The following is a 17,138-nucleotide window of genomic DNA, read 5'->3' as shown; positions in this document are numbered from 1 at the left end:
CTCAACACTTTGATCATTGCTTTCTTTTCTACATTAATAGGACCCATAATATTTTCATGGCTTTGCCCTACGTTTGAATCAAATAGAGTTCCTGCACATACCATTACATAGCTAAACAGTATCCCTTTCAAACTGAATGGGGTCATTGTATTTAGCCCTGAGGGACTTCTCCAACTGTGCCATCTCCCATCAGTTACAGTAATACTGTTGTTCTGATTAAAGAATAAATAAAACGGGCCTCCTTTAGACCAGCTGAGTACCTGGAGCATCAGGATTTTGTAGGTTCGATTACAGGCTCAAAATAGCCAGAAACAAAGTACTTTCTTCTGAAACTCAGTCTATTCTTGTTCTGAGAAATGAAGGCTATTCCATGTGAGCAATTGCCAAGACGCTGTGTACTACTCCCTTCACAGAACAGAGCAAAATGGCTCTAACCAGAATAGAAAGAGGAGTGGGAGGCCCCAGTGCACAACTGAGCAAGAGGACAAGTACATTAGAGTGTCTAGTTTGAGAAACAGACGCCTCACAAGTCCTCAACTGGCAGCTTCATTAAATAGTACCTGCAAAACACCAGTCGCAACGTCAACAGTGAAGAGGCGACTCCGGGATGCTGGCCTTCTAGGCAGAGTTACAAAGAAAAAGCTGGCCAATAAAAATAAAAGATTAAGATGGGAAAAATAACATAGACACTGGACAGAGGAAGATTGTAAAAAAGTGTTATGGACAGACGAATCTAAGTCTGAGGTGTTCGGATCACAATGAAGAACATTCTTGAGACGCAGGAAAAATGAAAAGATGGTAGAGGAGTGCTTGACGCCATCTGTCAAGCATGGTGGAGGCAATGTGATGTTCTGGGGGTGCTTTGGTGGTGGTAAAGTAGGAGATTTGTACAGGGTAAAAGGGATCTTGAAGAAGGAAGACTATCACTCCATTTTGATAGCCATGCCATTTTGATAGCCACGCCATGCCATACCCTGTGGACGGTGCTTAATTGTAGCCAATTTCCTCCGACAACAGGACAATGACTCAAAGCACAGCTCCAAACTATGCTATAACTATTTAGGGAAGAAGCAATCAGCTGGTATTCTGTCAATAATGGAGTGGCCAGTCAACCCTATTGAGCTGTTGTGGGAGCAGCTTGACCGTATGGTACGTAAGAAGTGCCCATCAAACCAATCCAATTTCTGGGAGGTGCTTCAGGAAACATGGTGTGAAATCTCTTTAGATTACCTCAAGAAATTGACAACTACAATGCCAAAGATCTGCAGAGCTGTAATTGCTGCGAATGGAGGAAATTTGAAGGACACAATTATTATTTAAATTACAAATCATTATTTATAACCGTGTCAAAGTCTTGACTAAATTTCCTATTAATTTTGAAACTAATTTCATGTATGTTTTCATGTAAAACAAGGACATTTATTAGTGACCCCAATGTTTTGAACGGTAGTGTACATTGGAATTCAGAGAGCGATTCAGGCTGGATTTCTTCCAGAAAATAATTGATGATCTGATGCTCTGTTTGTCATTGATTGTTTTGCTCCTTTGGATAAATAAAGCAATAAAACATTTTTTTTTACTTTAATTAATGCTTTCAGTAGGACAAATAATGACATTACATTTATATTTATAATAAACTTGAACTTGATCTTTGTAATATCTTTGCTCTACCTGTATGTTTGAACAAGAATGATATGAAGTATGCATACCCTATTGCATAACAAAACAATATTGCCTCAGCTTACTGTAGGCCCATTGTCTTCTGCACTGATGCAAGGTCTCCTCCAAATGTCCAATGTACACTGTGAAATGCGTCCCAAATGGGACCTTATTCCCTATGAAGTGCACTACATTTGACCAGGGACCATTGCGCTCTGGTCGAACGTAGTGCACTAAATATATAGAAAAGCGTGCCATTTGAGACGCGTCAATGTCTCCTCCAAATGTCCCGTGTACACTGTGGGTTACAGCAGGGCTATTGCCTTGCCTATTAGTTTGGGGGCATTGCAAATCCTGTCTTTCTTGGACAGTGTGAAAATAAAATGAAAAGGTGTTGAAAACAAAGTTTAGTGCAAACTGGAGTTCACTTTTGGTCTGCTGTAACTGGCTAACCACATGACTCCCACCTGTGTTGGACATGCATCATTTCATCTGTCTCATTCTATTTTCAAACAATCTGTCTTTTCTTATCCCTTCACTCCCCTGTCCCAGCCTTCTTTCTCCATGTGAACTGTTATCAAGAATTCTCATAGTTGAATGGCATGTTGGACCAAGGCATTTAAACGGTATAATGATGCCCAAGTTATACTCCATGTATTGTTCTTTATTCGATCCATTTCTTAACCAAAAATGTTTCAATGGTATGTAATGGTTATGGTAGGCCTATTTAATTCATACATTAAGTGAATGATCCAGACTTTTGCAGAATTCTTCACTTACCCCAAGAAGATATTTCTATCTCTCCAGTCATACTGTTATGTTGACCGTTATAGTAACAGCCTCTTATTTAGACTAGATGTTAGCATTCTCTGCTGCTTTGCTGTGGTTGCTGGGCAGTGCTACTCTTCACTACAGAATACAGCATCCCAAATGCCACTCTATATAGCCCTAGTATGGGTTTGGTCAAAAGTAATGCACTATATAGTGAACAGGGTGTCATTTCAGACAAAGATTTGTTTCCTCATGGTTCCTCCGGAGTGGAACCTCTCTGTCTCTTTCACAAGTTCAGACCCATGTCAGCCATTTTGCTCCAGCACCATGGCAACCACAGGACAGATGAGGTTGGCATTATAAGAGGTGACTTACATATCAATGAATTTGTTTTGGTTGCATCTAAAGTTTTGAAATTAAGAAATAATTAACAACTACCTGTTTTAATGTTATTTTCTAGGCTGTCACTATAAACAGCTGTTCATATATACAGTATGAATCAAAATTGTTAATTGTTTGATTCTTCAAAATAGCCACCCTTTGCCTTGATGACAGCTTTGCACGCTCCTGGCATTCTCTCAACCACCTTCACCTGGAATGCTATTCCAACAATCTTGAAGGAGTTCCCACATATGCTGAGTACTTGTTGGCTGTCTTTTCCTTCACTCTTCGGTCCAACTCACCCCAAACCATCTCAATTAGGTTGAGGTCAGGTGATTGTGGAGGCCAGGTCATCTGATGCAGCACTCCATCACTCTCCTTCTTGGTTAAATAGCCCTTACACAGCTTGGAGGTGTGTTGGGTCATTGTCTTGTTCAATAAGATGGGATGGCATATTGCTGCAGAATGCTGTGGTAGCCATGCTGGTTAAGTGTGCCTTGAATTCTAAATAAATCACAGACAGTGTCACCAGCAAAGCACCCCCACACCATCACACACCCTCCTCCATGCTTCACGATGGGAACCACACATGCGGAGATCATCTGTTCACCTACATAGAATCTCACAAATACATTGTGGTTGGAAACAAATATCTTACATTTGGACTCATCAGACCAAAGGACAGATTTCCACCGGTCTAATGTCCATTGTTTGTGTTTCTTGGTCCAAGCAAGTCACTTCTTCTTATTGGTGTCTTTTAGTAGTGGTTTCTTTGCCGCTATTTGACCACGAAGGTCTGATTCACACAGTCTCCTCCGAACAATTGATGTTGAGATGTGTCTGTTACTTGAACTTTGTGAAGCATTTATTTGGGCTGCAATCTGAGGTGCAGTTAACTCTAATGAACGTATTATCCGCAGCAGAGGTAACTGTGGGTCTTCCTTTCCTGTGGTAATCCTCATGAGAGCCAGTTTCATCATAGCGCTTGATGGTTTTTGTGACTGCACTTGAAGAAACTTTGAAAGTTCCTGATATTTTCCGGATTGACTGACCTTCATGTCTTAAATTAATGATGGACTGTCGTTTCTCTTTGCTTATTTGAGCTGTTCTCGCCATACTATAGACTTGGTCTTTTACCTAATAGGGCTATCTTCTGTATACCACCCCTACCTTGTCACAACACAACTGATTATACTTTTTAAACACTTTTTTTTGGTTACTACATGATTCCATATGTGTTATTTTATAGTTTTGATGTCTTCACTATTATTCTACAATGTAGACAATAGAAAAAATAAAGAAAAACCCTTGAATGAGTAGGTGTGTCCAAACTTTTGACTGGTACTGGATATATATATATATATGTTTAGGAAAGGAAAAGCGAAACCACAATCACAAAACATAAGGAAGATGAAAATGTGCTAATTTATAGTGGTCTATTATACAGTACTCAACTCGCGGACCTCTCTTTTGTTTCTCTTTGCTTATTTGAGCTGTTCTCGCCATACTATAGACTTGGTGTCTGTACCGCGGTTAGATAAACACACGTAAGACATGGAAACATTTGTAGAATTGCAGGAAATTAGCTTTAAAACAACAACAAAAAATCTCTTTCCGATGCAGAATGTGTAGAATTTTGCAAAATTGGCTTTGAAACTTCTAAATGTTATTTCCGCCTACAAGAAGGGTGTGAACAGTTTGGGGTCGCATGGGTTGCGAGGTGGTGGTCTGTTACTACTTCGATAAATGACAATATCAATCCGGACCTTTGCCACCTAGGAAATATGTGTGACCGGACCTTCTCAAAGAGTACTGGAGTACCCCTGCAGGAAACTTTACACCGCAAATACGTTTTAGAGGCTATTTGACATCCAGTAGACATCCAGGAGGATAATGTATTTTTCTCCCTTCAATTTGTGTTAAGCTGTGTAAACTTAGCAGCACACCAACAGACTGAGAGGGAGGGAGGGAGGGAGGGAGGGAGGGAGGGAGGGAGGGAGGGAGGGAGGGAGGGAGGGAGGGAGGGGAAAAAGAAGGGGAGAAAGGGTTGGAAGTGTAAATGGATGACAGGGAGTAGGAGGAATGTGAAACATTTCTGATCTCGCTCCAGTGACTGTTTATACGGCGGGCGGTCAGCTCTGTGACATCACAGCTGAGACTTTATAAATGACAGCCATGCAAAGGAATGAGTAGTTAGCCAACAGCAAGCAGCACTGGTAGCTAGCTAGCACCACTACCAACAACTTCATCACTTAGAGGTTAGACAGACAGACACAACAGAGCAGTCCAATCAACCTACAGTCGTTTCAATGGAAATTTCAAGACAACTCAGTGACAATGTGATAGCCTTGGCATTACTGCTCTGTATGGGTGCACTGCAGGTGAGGCCACACTGGTTTTCTGCTTTTCTCGTTGTGTGTATGGGGAGGTGAACTGTACCTGTATCTTACACCTGTTTCTCAGGATGTGGACTGTCTGTGGAGGTCAATGTGACTACATTCCATTGATTGTATCCATTCATTCCATGGAAAGATCTATCACAAGATTCCAGGTGGTCATGTTGTTTTTATTTGTAAATTTCTCTATAGCCAATTTGTAATATTTGTACCTTTCTCTGTAGCCAATTTGAAATATTTGTAACTTACTCTAGAGCCAATTTTATAATATTTGTAAATTACTCTAGATCCAATTTGTAATATGTGTAACTTTCTGTATAGCCAATTTGTAATAGTTGTACCTTTCTCTGTAGCCAATTTGTAATATTTGTAACTTACTCTAGAGCCAATTTTATAATATTTGTAAATTACTCTAAATCCAATTTGTAATATGTGTAACTTTCTGTATAGCCAATTTGTAATATTTGTACAATAAACTGTTCATTGCATGATGTACCATTATTGTACACTGCATATTCCGATGTTTTTTTTTTTTTTGTTATCTAGAAATGGCCAATTTTTGTACACTTTGATCATCATGAATAATAATGATCAATATTGATGTATTAAGAATATTGTGAACGTTTGATGTTAAATTGTATAATTGCATAGAGAATAGCTTGAGATGACAAATTATGTTTAAAACAATGGTAGAGTCCAGGGGGGATGACATTGCTCCGTCAATGAATAATTGAGGCCAGTATGTCCAAAGATTGCCTGCTGTGGGTTGGCTCCATTATCTGCCTGTAATTGAAAACAGGAGTATTTTGACTAGACAGTGTTGGACATAGTGTACTAGATAGTGTACTTTGACTAGACAGTGTTGGACATAGTAGACAAATTACTTCTACCAAATACACATTTTTTGACCAAACTTACATTTGGTCAAAAAAAGGATGTTTTATTTCAGAACATAACTGCAGCATTGTTTTAACTGTGATGATGTTGATGACGATTATGAGGATGGCAACAATGAAAATATTGTTGATACTTGAGATGGTGATAATAATGATGAAGATGATTAGGATGACGATGATGACGGAGATAATGATGACGACTATGACGACAACAACAACTGACCAACAATTGACCTCCTACTCCTCTTGCTCTAATCTCTACCTGCTCTAATATCTACCTGCTCTAATCTCTACCTGCTCTAATCTCTAACATTTGCCCCCGTGTTACTCCAGGTGTGGTGTCAGCTATGCCCGGGACCTTGCCAGTGCCCCAGCCCCGTGCCCCTGTGCCCAGCTGGAGTCCCTCTGGTCCTGGACGGCTGCCAGTGCTGCCAGGTGTGTGCCCGGCAGCAGGGTGAGGCCTGCAGTGATCTGTACTTGTGTGACAGCCAGCGAGGACTGCAGTGTGACTACAGCACTAGCTTCTCCGGCAACCCTGGAGAGTGTTCCAGTGAGTACCAGTTGTTTATTGACTTTCAGTCATAAACAAACGCAACAGTGCCACCCTTCCTAACAGTAAACAAGCAGCCTCTGCCCAAGCCAAACCCAGGCCTGAAAGATTCAGAGTCAGTTTAGACCAGGTGTGGTTTGGCTTTGCAGTCTGTGTGGGTGGGACAAACAGACAACTCTTTTCTGACACTAAACAACCAACCTCTGCCCATGACAATTAGCAAATAAAGGGAGAGGGTTTGAAGCTGCACTCTGTATAGACTGTCTGTATGTAAGAGAGGGACAAACATACACTCTGTTTAGGGCATATACTCAGCGAGCTAGCCAGCCGGAAAGCGGAGGGGCTTTAGTTTGCCTGTATTTCAAAACACCTCAACCTCTATTTTCAGTGGTAGTGTTGACACACTTCCCATTGAGAATGATAGATTGCAGAGACAACACACACGGATTGCAAAACAGACTTTTCAGTCTCCCCAGGCCTGAGTTGTGTCCCAAATGACACCCTATTCCCGACATGGTGCACTACTTTTGACCAGAGCAGTGCACTTAATAGGGAATAGGGTGCCATTTGGGCAACAGCCTGGTTTCCCATAACATCACATAACAACCCACAGGCTTGGCAGTAGACATGAGCCTCTTGAGTCCTTACCTCGCTCTTTCATAAGCTCTCTCTCTCTCTCTCTCTCTCTCTCTCTCTCTCTCTCTCTCTCTCTCTCTCTCTCTCTCTCTCTCTCTCTCTCTCTCTCTCTCTCTCTCTCTCTCTCTCTCTCTCTCTCTCTCTCTGTTTGAGGTTTTCCTTTCCTAATTGTATTTCCTTCAGACCAGAGCAGGGGCCATGTTCCAGGGTATGGGTTAGGATTAGGGTGGGGATACCAGTCCAGGTCTCTGTCCTGTTCCCACATCATACTGGGGTTCAAATACTATGTGAAATCCTTTCAAATACTTTATCTGTGCTTGATTGAGCTTGCCTGGTTTGATGGAGCAATAGAATAGTCCCAAAAATACAAACTCTGCCCATCTGGACTCCAGGCAGGCTAGAACAAACGCTCAAACTATTTGATAGATTTCAAATGGAATTTGAACCCAGCTCTGTTCTGTTCATACCCGTCCAGGTCAGGAGGAGTTGGGCTGTGAGATGAATGGGGTTTCTTACCTGGATGGCCAGGTGTTCCAGCCCTCCTGTGCCACCCAGTGCCGCTGCCTGGGGGGAGGTGTGACCTGTGTGCCCCTGTGCCCTGAGGACATCCGTCTGCCCAGCCCAGACTGCCCATACCCCCAGCGGGTACAGCTGCCTGGGAAGTGTTGCAAGGAGTGGGTGTGTGAGAACACGGACAATACCATCCTTCAGGATGCCATCACAGGTAACATCAAGCTTGGATAACAGTCATACACTAGTCTGGTCCAAGATCTGTTTGTGCTGTATAGTCCACTACTATGGTGGTTGTTATTGGCAATACAATACAAACAGATCTGGCACCAGGCTTGTCATCCTCTGTTCTGACGCAGGTTTCTGCTACATCTTTAAACTGGACCATATTTAAAAGTCACTGTGGATTCCAAACGTTATTTTCTGATTTTAGACAAGCTACTTGACATATATAAGGAATTGTTCACACAATTGGACACCACAATGACAGATGTTATTTTGTTGATCAAGCTGTAGGACAATATTAACATCCCACAAGTGCATTGATGACGTCGTCCCCACAATGACTGTACGTACATACCCCAACCAGAAGCCATAGATTACAGGCAACATCCACACAGAGCTAAAGGGTAGAGATGCTGCTTTCAAGGAGCGGGACTCTAACCCGGAAGCTTGTAAGAAATCCCGCTATGCCCTCTGACGAACCATCAAACAGGCAAAGCGTCAATACAGGACCAAGATAGAATCGTACTACACCAGCTCCGACGCTCATTGGATGTGGCAGGGCTTGCAAACTATTACAGACTACAAAGGGAAGCACAGCCTCGAGCTGACCCGTGACACAAGCCTACCAGACGAGCTAAATTACTTCTATGCTCGCTTCGAGGCAAGCAACACCGAAGCATGCATGAGAGCATCAGCTGTTCTGGATGACTGTGTGATCACGCTCTCCGTAGCCAATGTTAGTAAGACCTTTAAACAGGTCAACATTCACAAGGCCAGACGGATTACCAGGATGTGTACTCCAAGCATGCACAGACCAACTGGCAAGTGTCTTCCCTGACATTTTCAACCTGTCCCTGACTGAGGCTGTAATACCAACATGTTTCAAGCAGACCACCATAGTCCCTGTGCCCAAGAACACTACGGTACTGTAACCTGCCTAAATGACTACCGACCTGTAGAAGTCACGTCCATAGTCATGAAGTGCTTTGAAAGGCTGGTCATGGCTCACATCAACACCATTATCCAAGAAACCCTAGACCCAGTCCAATTTGCATACCGCCCCAACAGATCCACAGATGATGCAATCTCTATTGCACTCCACACTGCCCTTTCCCACCTGGACAAAAGGAACACCTATGTGAGAATGCTATTCATTGACTACAGCTCAGGGTTCAACACAATAGTGCCCTCAAAGCTCATCACAAGGCTATGGACCCTTGGACTAAACACCTCCCTCTGCAACTGAATCCTGTACTTCCTGACGGGCCGCCCCCAAGTGGTAAGGATAGGTAACAACACATCTGCCATGCTCATCCTCAACACGGGGGCCCCTCAGGTGTGCATGCTCAGTCCCCTCCTGTACTCCCTGTTCACTCCTGACTGCATGGCCAGGCACGACTCCAACGCCATCATTAAGTTTGCCAATGACACAACAATGGTAGGGCTGATCACTGACAACGATGAGACAGCCTATAGGGAGGAGGTCAGAGACCTGGCTATGTGGTGCCAGGATAACAACCTCTCACTCAACGTGATCAAGACAAAGGAGATGATTGTGGACTACAGGAAAAGGAGAACCGAGCACGACTCCATTCTCATCGACGAGGCTGCAGTGGAGCAGGTTGAGAGCTTCAAGTTCCTTGGTGTCATCACCAACAAACTATCATGGTCCATACACACCAAGACAGTCGTGAAGAGGGCACGTCAAAGCCTATTCCCCCTCAGGAGACTGAAAAGATTTGGCATGAGTCCTCAGATCCTCAAAAAGTTCTACAGCTGCACCATCGAGAGCATCCTGACTGCCTGCATCACTGCCTGGTATGGCAACTGCTCGGCCTCCGACCACAAGGCACTAAGTGCGTACGGCCCAGTACATCACTGGGGTAAAGATTCCTGTCAGTGAAAGGCCCTAAAAATGTCAAAAACTCCAGACACCCCACACTCTCTGCTTCCGCATGGCAAGTGGTACCGGAGCGCCAAGTCTAGGTCCAAAAGGCTTCTTAACAGCTTCTACCCCCAAACCATAAGACTCCCGAACAGCTAATCAAATGGCTACCCAGACGATTTGCATTGTCCCCCCTCCCCTCTTTCTTATGCTGCTGTTACTCTCTGTTTATTATCTATGCATGTCAATTTAACTCTACCTACATGTACATATTACCTCAATTACCTGGACTAACCTATGCCCCCGCACATTGACTCTTTACTGGTCCCCCCTGTACTCTATACAGACTTGCTACTGTTATTTTGCTGCTGCTCTTTAATCATTTTTAAAATTATATATATATTTTTATTTATCTATTTTTTCTTAAAACTGCATTGTTGGTTAAGGGCTTGTAAGTAAGCATTTTACTGTAAGGTCTACTACACCTGTTGTATTCAGCGCATGTGACAAATAACATTTGATTTGATTTGAGCTGTCACTGACATTCACTGTCTGAGGTCTTTTATTGATGGATGTTTAGCATTTAATTGGGGTGAATTTGGCCAAATGAAAAGACACAATGTCCAAATATAACCACAGCATTTCAATGGAAAAGTCTGGTCAGATGAAGATTCACATTATTGTTAAAATAGAAAGTCCTCTTACAGTGGACCATGTTTCCCATATGCATCCCATATGGCACCCTATTCCCTATGTAGTGCACTATTTTTGACCAAAACCGATATGGTTCTGGTCACAGCGGACCAAAAACACAGCTGGTTATTATGACTCACAGATTCAACCAGAGTTAGGGAGTGATCTCTGTCGATAACACTGCTTTTCTGTGATACAAAAAGACAAAAAGTTCCTGTCCAATTTGAGGCCAATTGAGTCATTTAAGAGACATTATGACATCTGAAACACACTGATACATTTTTTTTTTACCTGGGAATTCATGTCAGATTAGTTTTTTGGCTCTGAGTTGTTAACAGCTGGATGTCGTGACAAGTCACTCATTCCTCATTGTCCTGTTTGTGCTCGAAGCGCACTGCTGTTATTCCCCATACTTATTCTTCTTTTTAAGACAGCTGAAGCAAGCAATCAAGTATTCTTGAGGAAATTCACCATTCAGTCTCATTTCTCTCCTGGCCTCCTCTCTCCAGCCTCCAGATCAGACAGGTTGTGGCCAGGCATGTCTGATCCCCAGCAAAACCCAGCCTTTAACTGTATAGACCAGAGTACAGAGTGGAGTGTCTGCTCCCGTACTTGTGACGCCGGGGTCTCCACTCGGGTTTCCAACAAGAACCCAGCTTGCCGGCTCGAGATGCAGAGCCGTCTTTGTAAGGTCTGGCCCTGTCAGGCACTCCAGCCACGCAGAAGCCCCATGGTGAGCCCATACCTGCCCATATAACCTCTCGTAACCCACTCCCCAACCGGCCTACCTCACATGTCATAGGTTATATCAACAGGGATATTAGGTTATGTCAACAGGGATATTAGGTTATGTCAACAGAGATATTAGGTATGTCAACAGGGATGTTAGGTGATGTCAACAGGGATATTAGGTTATGTCAACAGGGATATTAGATTATGTCAAAAGGAACATTAGATTATGTCAACAGGGATATTAGGTTACGTCAAGAGGGATATTAGATTATGACAACAGGGATATTAGGTTATAGCAACAGGGACATTAGGCTCTGTCTTATGGCAAAAGGGATATTAGGTTATGTCAACAGGGATATTAGGTTATGTCACAGGGATATTAGGTTATGTCAACAGGGATATTAGGTTCTGTCTTATGGCAACAAGGATATTAGGTTCTGTCTTATGGCAAAAGGGATATTAGGTTATGGCAACAGGGATATTGGGTTATGTCAACAGGGATATTAGGTTATGTCAACAGGGATATTAGGTTATGTCAACAGGGATATTAGGTTCTGTCTTATGGCAAAAGGGATATTAGGTTATGTCAACAGGGATTTGGTTATGTCAACAGGGATATTAGGTATGTCAACAGGGATATTAGATTATGGCAACAGGGATATTAGGTATGTCAACAGGGATATTGGGTCATGGCAACAGGGATATTAGGTTATGGCAACAGGGATATTAGGTATGTCAACAGGGATATTAGGTTATGTAAACAGGGATATTAGGTCATGGCAACAGGGATATTAGGTTATGGCAACAGGGATATTAGGTTATGTAAACAGGGATATTAGGTATGCCAACAGGGATATTAGATTATGGCAACAGGGATATTGGATCATGTCAACAGGGATATTGGATCATGGCATCAGGGATATTAGGTTATGGCAACAGGGATATTAGGTTATGGCAACAGGGATATTAGGTTATGTCAACAGGGATATTAGGTTATGGCAACAGGGATATTAGCTTTTGGCAACAATGATATTAGGTTATGTCAACAGGGATATTAGGTTATGGCAACAAGGATATTAGGTTATGTCAACAGGGATATTAGGTCATGGCAACAGGGATATTAGGTTATGGCAACAGGGATATAAGGTTATGTCAATGGGGGTATTAGGTTATATCAACAGAGATATTAGATAAGATCAACAGGACCCATGCCATGCATATGGCTCATGTATGTGCTAAAATGTGTGCTCCTGTCACCTCGACACTAATGTAAAGTGTGCAGTCCTTTATTAAATGGCCATACTGTATGGTCTGGAGTATGCTTGTGTTGGAAACGCATGTGCTATGTGTACAACATTGTACAAAAAATCATGTATTATGGTGTTATATTTTTTCTTCAGTAATTGCATTTGAGTTCATTCCTAATTTAATAAAACATACATGAACCTCTATTCTCAGCAGCCATGAGCTCATCTAGTAGGCTAACATTGGTGATCTGTGTGTGTTTTCTCAGTCGGGCCGGCGCTGCGAGTCGAGCTACAGGTCAGTGGTGCCAGTGAGACTGGTGCACCAGGGCTGCTACAGCCCACGAGTCTACCGGCCCCGGTACTGTGGCCAGTGTACCGACGCCCGCTGCTGCTCCCCATACCGGACCAGCACGGCCACCGTGGCATTCCGGTGCCCCACAGGCAGGCTCCTACACCGGGCAGTCATGATGATCCAGTCCTGTGTCTGTCACTACAACTGCCCCTACTCAGCTTCAGGCCCCTATGCAGCTGTACCCTACTCAGCTTCAGGCCCCTATGCAGCTGTACCCTACACAGGCCCTTCACGCTCATACAGGAGCCCTGCCATTTGGGGTTAGACTTGCATTTCGTTTCAACCCTCTAGTCCCCCTTGAGAACCTAGGGTGTGGCTCTCCACCTCAATATGTTCCGCATAGGGCTTTTTCCCAGGAGATCTCCACTTTACTACTTACTGTAAGTTATTGTAGAGATCTAGAGCCCTATCCTACCCCCCTTCATGGACTGACACTCCCATACTGAGACATGGGAGCAACACGTATTCTGTGTCTCAATGTCCATACTGGTACACTACTTGCCAAATAGATTGCTGAATACATGCCCATTACATTGCTTCCTTCTAAGTGGTATACAAGTATGGATATTGGAACAGAGCCTCTCTCTATCACGACTGGATCCAGCAGGTGTAACCTATACCTCTTAGGATAGATAGGGGAAGTGAAATGGTCTTCTGGGTAATAAACTGGGACTGAGTTGGGGGATAAAGCCCTGACATGACTGGACAAGGTCAGTCTGCACTAAGACCCCTACTCTCTTCCATTTTATCACCTGTCATAGGGTGACCTCATGAGGAGTAGAATAGGTCAATAAACCCTAATTAGCTAGGCTGGTCCCAGGTCTGTTTGTGTTTTTCTCTACTACATGGTCATTGTCAAGCCAAACATTTAGCATGACGTCTCCATAAGGAGTCCATAAGGAGGCAAGTGAGCAGAAACAGACTGATAGAGCTACTGTTTAGCATATGGAAGTGAACTACTGTCACAGAACACGTCTTGTTTACTGATTGACCAACTGTAGTATCATATGACTAGACTAGACGACACCTGACCAGAGACATTTGTTGCCTTTCTTGACTCATCTTAGGTCCTAGTGTTTCTCCTGGACTCGTGACCTGACTTAGTTGAGTGAATAAGTGTTGTTACTTACATTTTTGTGAATTTATTTTACAGAATGACACCAACTTTTGGGTTGATAGACACTGTATCTTGACATGCAAATTCCATCTGTTGTATCAGTTTGTTTGTTTATAAATGTGTCTATTTTGTGATGAAATTGTACTTTTATTTTTTAAGTTGCTGTAAATATAAACCATTCTTATGCTTTTTGAAACGTACAACTGTATCGCTGATTCTATGCATTGTCCAAAATGTTTTCCATTCACAGTGTATTTTGTGTAAAGCTTGAGCTCATTTGTACATTGCATATGATTCAATAATTATTTGCTATATTGAGATGTTGTTGTAATTTCTTCTGTAACTTTCCCATAAATCTCCTTATGATTGATTAGTGATTTGTGTGCTGATATTTCAACATACACACTGTAGAGTCCCAATATCAGAATGCCATGTAAATTCATTGACATCTAGTGGCTTCTATTGGACTCACAGTATCAGTGCAAATAGTTGTGTGATGAATAGGAAACTGACCGGATCTAAATTGATGTCATTTATTTGTATATAAAATGACTGAATGTTGACCTTGATCAAAAAGTTATGTTCTAGTTTCAAACCACTGTTACAAAACTGAATGAAATAAGGGGCCACTGTGTGTGTGTGTGTGTGTGTGTGTGTGTGTGTGTGTGTGTGTGTGGTGTGGGTCTAGACATTGAAATGAGTCCCTACTGATAATTTCAGAATTCTTCTGTATAGAGAGTCAGTGATACAGCTTGTCATAGAGCAAATAGCACTTTCACACAAAACATTGTGAGAGAACACCTACCTCCACCTTTTGCAATCTCAATGTGGAGCTCTGAAAATAACTGAGAAGTGATAGGAAACTGAGCGACTGACTTCTTCATTCATCTTGAAGGAAATACTTTTTTTCCATTCAACCTCTATTCAGGTTATTCTCAACCATATAAGATCAATTTCTGTGGGGGAGAGAAAATGGAGACAAACTCTTCCTGTGGACAAGTTAACAAGGCCTTTTCACACAAATTCTTACCTGCAGTGTATATGTCAGTATTCATCATTGGTCTTGTTGTCAACTGTTTGGGACTAAAATTATTGTTTGCGAACTGGAAGAAATTCAGAAATATCAATGTTTTTCTTCTGAACCTTGGAGTGGCAGATATTCTATATTTGATGACACTTCCATTTCTGGTTGCGTCCTACTCAGCAGACAGCAGACGTGTTCGGCATTTTATTAAATATAACTGAACACTAAATACAAAGTCACAAAAGGCACAACCCACACTAAACAGAAAATAACTACCCACAAATCATAGTGGGAAAACAGGCTGCCTAAGTATGGTTCTCAATCAGAGATAATGATAAACAGCTGCCTCTGATTGGGAACCATACCAGGCCAAACACAGAAATACAAAAACATAGAACAACACATAGAATGCCCACCCCAACTCACGCCCTGACCAAACTAAAATAGAGACATAAAAAAGGAACTAAGGTCAGGACGTGACATGATCGTTCTAGACAACCATTTTCAGGTCTTGCCATAGATTTTGAAGTATATTAAAGTCAAACTTGTAATTTGGCCACTCAGTAAGCAACTCTAGTGTAGATTTGGCCTTATGTTTTAGGTTATTGTCCTGCTGAAAGGTGAATTAATCTCTCAGTGTCTGTTTGAAAGCAAACTGAAGCAGGTTTTCCTCTAGGATTTTGCTTGTGTTTAGCTCAATTGAGTTGATTTTTAATCCTGAAAAACTACCCACTCCTTAACAATTACAAGCATACACATAACACGATGCAGCCACCACCATGCTTGAAAATATAGAGAGTGGTACTCAGCAATGTGTTTTATTGGATTTTCCCTAAACACAACACTTTCTATTCAGGACAAAATGTTCATGTCTTTGCCACATTTCTTGCAGTTTTACTGCAACCTGGTTGCATGTTTTGGAATGTTTTTTTTCTGTACAGGCTTCCTGTAACTGTTTTAAAATCACCATTGACCTCATGGTGAAATCCCTGAGCGATTTCCTTCCTCTCCCGCAACTGAATTAAGTTTAACTGACTCCTGTACCGTATCCTTGTCGTGACTGGGTGTATTGATACACCATCCAAAGTGTAATTAAGAACTTCACCATGCTCCAAGGGATATTCAATGTCTGCTTTTGTTTTACCCATCTACCAATAGATGCCCTTCTTTGCGAGGCGTTGGAAAGCCTCTCTTGTCTTTGTAGTTAAATCTTTGTTTGAAATTCAATTCTCGACTGAGGGAACTTACAGTTAATTGTATGTGTGGTGTACAGAAATGAAATTGTCATTCAAAAATCATGTTCACCACTATTATTGTACATGGAGTGAATCCATGCAACTTATTATGTGACTTTTTAAGCAAATGTTTCCTCCTGAACTTATTTAGGCTTGCCAAAACAAAGGGGTTGAATACTTATTGACTCAAGACATTTCAGCTTTTCATTTTTTATTCATTAGAAAAAATGTCTACAAACATAACACCACCTTGCCGTTATGGGGTATTGTGTGTAGACCAGTGACAAAAAAATCTAATTTTCTTTCCATTTTAGATTCAGGCTGTAAGACAACAACATGTGGGAAATGTCAAGGGGTGTGAATACTTTCTGAAGTCACTGTATATGCATGCAGCTTCTTCTGTGTTAAAGAGACTTGACTCTGTTTATCATCTATCCTTATGCTTTGTTACAAATGCTCAGTCACTCACCAAATGGTGGATTGGAACTATCTTTCTATGTGCAGACAGCTACATTGGTACGTGTTCATTTACAAAACCATATTGGATAAACTCCCTCTACATCTTAGGCCTGCTCGCCTCTACCACTAGCAGTTACCAGACCCGGTCTGCTAGGTGGTTGCTACTTAAAGTCCCCAGGGCATTCACCGAGTAAGGCAAGACTGCCTTCTGCTATTGTGGACCAGAGGCATGGAATAGTCGACAAGATATGCTTCACCTAGATGTATTAGTGCCCCTAAAGGGTTTAAAACTCTGATGAGAGACGGTTCATGATGAGTGTAAATATTTCCTGTTGGCTGGATTGTGCTGTTGATGTGCTGATTGTATTGT

General features: G+C 42.1%; 1 protein-coding gene across 1 annotated transcript; it reads left to right on the top strand.

The window, feature by feature from the left end:
• The first annotated feature begins 5,002 nt into the window (after positions 1 to 5,002).
• LOC139416785 (CCN family member 2-like) lies at positions 5,003 to 14,420 on the top strand. Its single transcript, XM_071165853.1, has 5 exons — positions 5,003 to 5,192; positions 6,437 to 6,653; positions 7,765 to 8,013; positions 11,112 to 11,335; positions 12,848 to 14,420. The coding sequence occupies exons 1-5, from the start codon at positions 5,121 to 5,123 to the stop codon at positions 13,196 to 13,198; spliced, it is 1,113 nt and encodes a 370-aa protein (XP_071021954.1). The 5' UTR covers positions 5,003 to 5,120; the 3' UTR covers positions 13,199 to 14,420.
• Positions 14,421 to 17,138: the final 2,718 nt, after the last annotated feature.

This window comes from Oncorhynchus clarkii, chromosome 9 (assembly GCF_045791955.1).
Source record: "Oncorhynchus clarkii lewisi isolate Uvic-CL-2024 chromosome 9, UVic_Ocla_1.0, whole genome shotgun sequence".
In the NCBI taxonomy this organism is placed as follows: Eukaryota; Metazoa; Chordata; class Actinopteri; order Salmoniformes; family Salmonidae; genus Oncorhynchus; species Oncorhynchus clarkii.
This window is presented reverse-complemented; position numbering and strand designations above follow the sequence as displayed.

Bases quoted from the DNA above. Each gene is read 5' to 3' on its own strand.
- LOC139416785 (XM_071165853.1), top strand. From the start codon at position 5,121: ATGGAAATTTCAAGACAACTCAGTGACAATGTGATAGCCTTGGCATTA. The intron at 5,193-6,436 runs GTGAGGCCACAC...GTGTTACTCCAG, and splicing joins TCTGTATGGGTGCACTGCAG to GTGTGGTGTCAGCTATGCCC. The intron at 6,654-7,764 runs GTGAGTACCAGT...ATACCCGTCCAG, and splicing joins CAACCCTGGAGAGTGTTCCA to GTCAGGAGGAGTTGGGCTGT.